Source organism: Carlito syrichta, unplaced genomic scaffold (genome assembly GCF_000164805.1).
Source record: "Carlito syrichta isolate Samal-C Ts95f unplaced genomic scaffold, Tarsius_syrichta-2.0.1 Scaffold301970, whole genome shotgun sequence".
NCBI classification, from domain to species: domain Eukaryota; kingdom Metazoa; phylum Chordata; class Mammalia; order Primates; family Tarsiidae; genus Carlito; species Carlito syrichta.
Window position 1 is genome coordinate 352951 of NW_007246066.1, and position 7673 is coordinate 360623.

At 59.1% G+C, this 7673-nt stretch overlaps 1 protein-coding gene across 1 annotated transcript in view; it reads right to left on the reverse strand.

Moving 5' to 3' along the window:
* Positions 1 to 7673, reverse strand: part of SYNE3 (spectrin repeat containing nuclear envelope family member 3) — a gene marked incomplete at its 5' end in the record, with an annotated part of 59903 nt that overhangs the window by 46151 nt on the left and 6079 nt on the right. The window contains 2 exons of the mRNA XM_008055843.2: positions 1197 to 1544; positions 3051 to 3223. Of these exons, the coding sequence (XP_008054034.2) occupies positions 1197 to 1544; positions 3051 to 3223 (521 nt within the window). The remainder of the gene's footprint in view (positions 1 to 1196; positions 1545 to 3050; positions 3224 to 7673) is intronic.

Sequence of the window (7673 nt, forward strand, 5' to 3'; positions counted from 1 at the left end):
GCTGTCCTGGGGAGCTGGAGTCTGACCTTGGCCGGCAGTGCACAAGCTTCGGCCTCCTAGGACTGGCCTGGAAGCCCAGCCCTGCCCTCTCCTAGCTGTAAGACTTTGGCGGTCCCTCCTTGATCAGAGGGGACCCCTCTCACCACCCATGAGTACACAGGAGGGGTGCCCCAGCTTCCTCAGCCCCCAGGGGCAGCCGTGAGCCTCTGCCCTTCCTGGCAATGCCAACCTCTGCTTAGCCTGGGGCAGGATGGGCAGGGATCAGAGTATTAGCTCCAGGGCGAGAGCTCAAGGAGAGGGATTTTTGGGCCGCGGCTGGGACAACTGGGCCAGGGAGCAGGGAACGAAAACTGCCCGGTCAGCCCTGTTTTTCCTAAAAAATATCCTATCATTGGCCAGGCGCGGTGGCTCACACCTGTAATCCCAGCAGCACTCTGGGAGACTGAGGCGAGAGAATCATCTGAGCCCAGAGTTCGAGACCAGCCTGGGCAACATAGCGAGGTCCCATCTCTACAGGAAATTTAAAAATCAGCCAGGGGTGGTGGTGGTGAGTGCCTGTCATCCCAGCTACTTGGGAAGCTGAGGAGGGAGGATCGCTTTAGTCCAGGAAGTTGAGGTTGTACCACTGTCCTCCCGCCTGGGTGACAGAGTGAGAAAAAAAATCCGGCTGCTTTTCAGTCAATTAGCAAAGGTAATGACGTGGATAAGAGTTTTCACAGAAGACCAGGCCGTTGGTTTGTGTGATCTGGGTGCTTGCACACCATTCACAAGGAAGCCTGCCCATCAGGACCCAGAAAGTAGCCGGCCTGTAGGGACTTGGCTGGGATAGGGCAGATGGCCCTGACCTCAAGCTGCGCCTGCCCTGCCTTCCCAGGTGCTGCCGGCCAGTTGGGAAGGCTACCTCTGAGGTGGCCGTGAGCCGTGTGCCACTGCACGCCAGCCTGGGCAGCAGAGTGAGCCTCCAACTCAAAAAAAAAAAAAAAAAATCTCTCCAAGCCTGTTTCCACATCCAGAAAATGGGGCTAAACACCCACCCGGCCTCTGGCTCCCTGGGGGCCTTAGACACCCACGAGCCGGGGCAGCGGCAGCGAGTGGCCCGAGGCTCGGGGGGACGCGTGGCACCACAGAGATCGCGTGGCACCACGGAGGCCAGAGGGCAGCCGCTGTGTCGCGCAGCCTGGCCGAGCACGGCTTACCGAGTAGCGTCTCCAGCGGGCCACCAGCTCATCCTCGGTCCCTGCCTCTGCCGCGGGCTCCGGGCCCTCCTGCGCCAGCGTCTGGAGGCCACCCTTGAAGGTGCCAACCTCCGCCTCCAGCCACTGGGCCTGCTGCTCCCAGGCTCCCCTGGACCGGACCAGGTCCTGCAGACGCTGCTCCTCCTCCTCCCGGAGGTGACACAGCTTCTCCAGAACCTTCCTCATCTCCTCCAGCTCCCGGGTGATCTTCTCGGCCCCCAGGGGAGAGGTGTTCCGAATGACCCCGGCGGCCTCCTCTTCCAGCCTCCTCAGAGACTCCTCGCCCCTGGGGAGGTCCTTGGTGATGTCCTGGAGGGGACCGGGAGTGAGAACGAGAGACACACCGCGGAGTGTGACAGAGCGGAAGCAGGAATGCCATGGGGAATGCTCCTTCCTAGGCTTGGGGTCGGAGCCAGAGGAGCCTTCCCGGGGCAGCCGTCTGCCTTCACCAGCGTTGACGCCAGACCTGAGAACCTTACTCCTTCCCCGAGTCCTCTTCAAGCCATTTGGCCAAGTCAAGGAAAAAGCCCCTCTCTGTCCCTGATGCTTTCTGACATGTGTTATTCTTTTCTCACAAAGAGAGACACACAGCTTCAGGCTCTGAGCTTTTCACGGGCAACCCCACGGAGCCGGCAGCACCCAGCCACGCCATTTGGGTTCACTGTATTTATTTGTTTGGTTATCCACCATGTGTGAAGGGTGCTGGTGGTTCCATTGATGACGGTGATACAAGTTTTCTTTCTAAATTCACTGTCATCAATTTTTTTTTTTAAATGAGCCATTTTAGCCTGGCAGGGTGGCTCATGCCTGTCACGCCAGCCCTTTGGGAGGCAAAGGTGAGAGGATTGCCTGAGCCCACGGGTCTGAGACCAGCCTGGGCAACATGGCGAGACCTCGTCTCTACAATAAATCAAAACATTAGTCGGGCGTGGTGGCGCGCACCTGTAGTTCCAGCTACTTGGAAGGCTGAGGCGGAAGGATCGCCAGAGCCCAGCAGGTTGAGGCCGTGGCGGCCGTGAGTGTGCCACTGCGCTCCAGCCTGGATGACAGAGTAAGACGCCAACTCAAAAAAAAACAACAAAAAAAGTGGGTCATTTTAAAACGAGTGTTAAAGACAGGCAAGTGCTGCACAGTTTTGGTAAACATTATAAAATCACTCTTTTAAAAATATTTGACTTTTATTTTGCGCAGAGACGGGGGCTCACTATGTTACCCAAGCTGGACTCAGACTCCTGGGCTCAAGCAGTCCTCTCACCTCAGCCTCCCAAAGTGCTGGGCTTAGAGGTGTGAGCCACCACGCCTGGCCCGATCCCTGAACGACTGGAGATATTTTATCCACGCATTTACGGAGACGGTCAGTGGCTCACTCAAGGCCTCGCAGCCGGCGAGAAGGGCCAGAGTGGACCCAGTGTCCCCAACTGCCCAGTGTTCTTCCGTCTACTGACATTGGGCTGGATAAGTCCTGTCACAGGAGCCATCCTGTGGGCTTCCGCATGTCCACACGCTGCCAGGAGCAGCCAACCCTCAGCTGCGACAGACAAAAACATCTCCAGCCGTGGCCAGACGCCCCCATCTGAGACATGCCAAGCTGTGTGGCTGCAGCCCTGGGTTTCCAAACACCCTGCGGGCCCAGAGATGCCTGCAGGCCAGCCGAGGCCCAAACACGGGGTCCCAGACCCCTGGCTCCCCCTGGAGGGTCTCTAGGCATGGGGTTGGTGTCCCCCGAGCCCCCCAGCAGCATTCTCCTACACAATCGGCCACATCGAAGCCAGGTCTGAATATCCCGCTCCTCCCTCTGAGCTCCGGCGGGGTTACCTGCAGTGCCAAGAGGCGGGGCGAGGTGGGCAGCGGGCAGCCTCGCCCCAGGCAGCCATCCAGCTTCTCCACCAAGGCCTTCAGCCACTGCTGGAACTCGTCCATGCCCGCCTGGTACTCCTCGTGCTCCCGGGTCACCCGCTCCAGCAGGTCTACCCGGTCCTGCGGGAGGGAAACCGTCACCAAGGGGCCCAGCCCAGGCTGCTCCGGCCCCCGAGCCAGAAGGCCCACGGCCTGCCCGTACGTGGGTGCACCTGTCGGGGAGAGGGATGTCACCCACTCTCGGGCTTCTCTCCGGACCAAAGAGACCCCAGAGGCTCCGTCCTGCCGTGGGGGCGAAACGCCCAGAGACTTGGCTTGGGAGGTCCAAGCGTGGTGACCCTGGGCCCTGTCAACGGTGCGGCTGACTCTCCCTCCAGCCATGTCCTGGGAAGGGCAAGACTGGGCATGGTAGTGGCCATGACAGTGACCATGACATCTCGCTAATCGTGCTGAGCTCTCACCACTGGCAAAAGGAAGCGACTCAGCCAAGGCCACCCAGCTAGGAAAGTGCCGTGAGGCTGGGCCAACCGGCATTTCTAGCTCCGGTGCACAGTGGTGCAGCAGCGTCTGCAGGGTGTGCCAATCCGGCAAGCCACCCCCTCTCCCAGGAATACGGCACGCTCGCTCCATGGGTTGGGATCATCTCGGTTTTCAGCCAGTCCCACTCAGGGCCTAACCACACAGGAGCAAGATGAGGGCTTGGCCGTGCCCCTGCTTGAAGACCTGCTGTGCAACCAGAGACTCTGTTTTTCAAACCACACCCTGATCACAGATCTGTCTCCCTAAACCCCTCCATGGCTCCCCAGTGCCCCCAGGCTCAAGTCCAAGCCCTGCAGCCGGCATTCAAGGACAGGTCCCCATGATGTGGTTCTATGGTCTAGCGGTCAAGACCCTGACCTTGGGAGCCCACTGCCTGGGGCTTGAACCCTGGCCCCACCCAGAGCACATAATTAACCCTCTGGAATGGGGTAAGATGAACCAGGTCAGAGCTTGCATCACCCCAGAACCACACATGGCGGTGGAGAGCACACAGTCACCGGCGGGAGAGGCTTAGCAACCCCAAAGCACCGCCGACCGTCTCCCATTTCCCCCCACTATTCTCGCTGCCCCAGTGGGCACCCAACCACCCAGCCACACTGGCCCCCAGTGCCCCCTGCCCGCTGCCCTGGGGTGAATTAACAGTCTTCCTTCTGTGTCCTCAACTCAATCACTGCCTTGTCTGGGGCACTGTTGCCTTCTGCGGGAGCCAAGAGTTCCCTGGGGACAAGGCGGTCCCTTGTGACTTCGTCTCCCAGGGCCTAGCGCAGGGCAGGCTCTGTGACTGCACACAGCATGGCAAGAAGAATAAGCCTGGAGTGTCCGCCATCGAGGGAGGGTTTCAGGAAGAGCCTGGCATTTAATAAGCACCCACGTGTGCCTGGAACCTCAAAGCACTGCCATTCTGAGTAGGGGTCTCCCTCTGTTACCCAGGCTGCTGTGCCCTGGCATGATCACAGTGGTCACAGCTCACGGCAGCCTTGGCCTCCTGGGCCCGGGCGATTCTTCCGCCTCAGTCTCCCAAGGAGCTGGGATGACAGGCACACGTCACCACGCTGGCTAATTTTTTTATTTTTGTAGGGACGAGATTTTGCTATGCCGCCCAGGCTGATCTTGAACTCTTGGGCTCCAACCATCTCTCACCTCAGCCTCCCAAAGCGCTAGAATGACGGGCATGAGCCACCTTATTTAATGCTCACACCGACTGTAAAACCCTCCTGTCCTGCAGATGTCCAAACTGGGGTTGGGACGTCACAGAACTCCTGCGGGCCTCCCAGAGGGCATTCGGACTGCGAGTGTCAGGCTCCCAAACCACACCCGTTTCTGGCAGGGGCTGGGCAGGGGATGCCCAAGTCCCCAGTGCCCCCAGGCTCAAGTCCAAGCCCTGCAGCCCGGCATTCAAGGCCAGGTCTCCATGATGTGGTTCTATGGTCTCGCGGTCAAGACCCAGACCTTGGGAACCCACTGCCTAGGGCTTGAACCCTGGCCCCACTCAGAGCACATAATTAACCCTCTAGGATGCGGTAAGATGAGCCCAGGTCAGTTTGCACCACTCGCCCATTGTGGGTCTCTGCTGCAACTTCTCGACGGCGTGCAGTCCTGATGCCAAAGCACAAGTGCAGCCATGGACACTGCGCTAAGATGGCTGCGTGCCAATACAGCCTCCACTGTCCACCCCGAAATGGGGGTTTCGTGTCATTTCCATGCACCCTGACCCATGAACAGTTGGCTTTTCATGTCTCCCAACGATGTAAAATTGCAATAACCATTCTCAGCTCACACATCACACAAAAACAGGAGAGGGACTGGACGTGGCACATGGTCCATAGTTGGCTGAGCCTGGATTCTCCCCGTGGAGCCAGACCCACGTCCAAGAGGGTGCTGGCCATCTGCAGAGCTAAGTCAAAGGTTCTCACCTGGAAAGAAGGGACAGGCAAGGAAATCTGAAGACTCCCCCTAGCTATTTGGTAAATGACTTCCCTTCCCTGCGGAAGACGCTCGACCAGTCCAGAAACGCTAATTTAAGCCTTTGCAAATGCCATCACAAGTAGGAGAAAACATCCCCATTTTCGAGATGGGGAAGCCCAGGCTGAGGACCAAGCTCTCTCAAAACACAGGTGTGGCTGGGCACGGTGGCGCCAAGCTGGGTGACCGAGTGAAACCCTGTGTCTAATCAAAAAAATGTAAAAACCAAAACCAGAGGTGCTGCTTGCAGGAGATGTCTCTTCGTGCTCCCTGCCTGTGGCCCTGGGGACGGTGCCGGACACCTCCTGCAGGGTGACTTGTGGCCATCCAGCCCTCCCTCCTGGCATCCACAAGCAAGGCGGACCGGGAATGGCCAGCGAGGCTGAGGCTGATGGTGACAAGTGCGGCGGGGATGGAGCTCTCCTGTGAGCGACCGGGTGCTGGTGCCCTTGCAGGCCAGGGTAAACACAGTCCGCGTGACCGACGGGCACAGGTTTGTGGGAGGCGGCCGGCAGGCAGGGATCCAGACTGATCCGTGCCCGGCAGAACCCAGCCACAGCCAGGCCCGTGCGCCGGAGGAAGACAGGGCGACAGATGGAAGGTGCTCAAGCCTCGTGAGATCCAACAGTGAGTCCATCCATCTGCGCTGGGCAGAGCCGGTAGGAGTGTCAAAGCCCGACCAATCCTCCAGGCTGGCACTGCGGAGGCATCAGGAGATGCGGATAGCTCTGCTCTCTGTGCAGTTGGCCTTGGGGACGAGGCCACATGCCACTATCTGCTGGCCCTTCAGAAAACGGAGCCAGGGCCATGGCCTTGCTAAGCTCTGGTCTGGCTAGGGGGCTCTTTGAGCGATGGCTGCCATTGTTTTCCTGGCTTTGGCCCCTCTCCCAACCTTGGGAAGGCGAATCGCCTCTCCCTCGCCAATTTACTTTTTGAGTAAACAATATTTTTCTATCTAAAAAAAAAGAAAACGGAGCCAGTGGACGAAAACACACATGCGCGCCCTTCCCCGGCCGGCCAGCTTTGTCCACACCTGGCTTCCAAATGCCTTGGGTTGAAGTGTGTGTTGCTTCCCTCTGGGCTTGGCTGGCCACGAATTCCCCTCCACCAGGGCCAGGAGGCCCCCACGGCGCCCTGTGGTCCCGTCCCTCTCAGCGCCTGAGGCCTTGCGAATTAACAGGGCAGACGTCAAAATGGGCTTGTGTGGGTGAGGAAGCCTGTCGCCCAGCATGAGGAATGGGCTCTCGCTGGTGGAAGCAGAGGCGTTAGCATGGACCGCCACCGAGAGCCTCTCCCACCCCGAGGGTCGCCTGGCCCTGGGAAGACACCAGGACTGATGCTTGGAGGGCCCTGGCCTGTTCTGGGGTCGGAGGTCTGCCTGGAGGGAGCCCTTTCATCCAGGGCAGGGTCTTCACCAGGGAGGCATCGGGGCCACTGAGGATCTCCGAGGGCTGCTGGACAGGCAGAGTTCCCACCCTGCTTGGGACAGGGCCAGAAAGCCTTTCTCTGTCCAGGCCTGGAAGGCTGGGGACACCCAGGAGGTCGGTGGCCAGGGCTGAGTCCCACCTTGCAACGAGGGTCCTGGGGTGGGAAGGCCAAGTCTCTCGCAAGGCCAAGGGCGACGGAAAGGTCTGCGGCCCGCAGGAGCGGCCCGTCGCTTGAAGGTCATGGCACCCTTGGGGAATCTGATGGGAGCTGAGGCTTCTTGTCCCATAAAGCGCACGCTCCTTCAACATTTTAAATAGAACTTCAGGGCCATGGCCTTGCTGGACTCTGGTGTGGCCATGTGCTCCTTGAGCTCTGGCTGTCGCCGTGCTTTCTGGCCTTGGCCCCGCCCCCACCTTGGGGAAGTGAATCTTCTCTCTCCCTTCTCTTTCTGTCTCTACTTTACTTTTAAATAAACTTTTCTTTCTTAAAAAAAAAAAAAAAAAACCGGGCTCGGTGGCTCAGCCTGTCATCCCGCACTTTGGGAGGCTGAGGTGAGTGGATTGTCTGAGCCCGCGGGTTCCAGGCCCGCCCGGGCAACTTGGCGAGACCTCATCTCTACCATAAATCAAAAAATCAGCCGGGCGTGGTAGC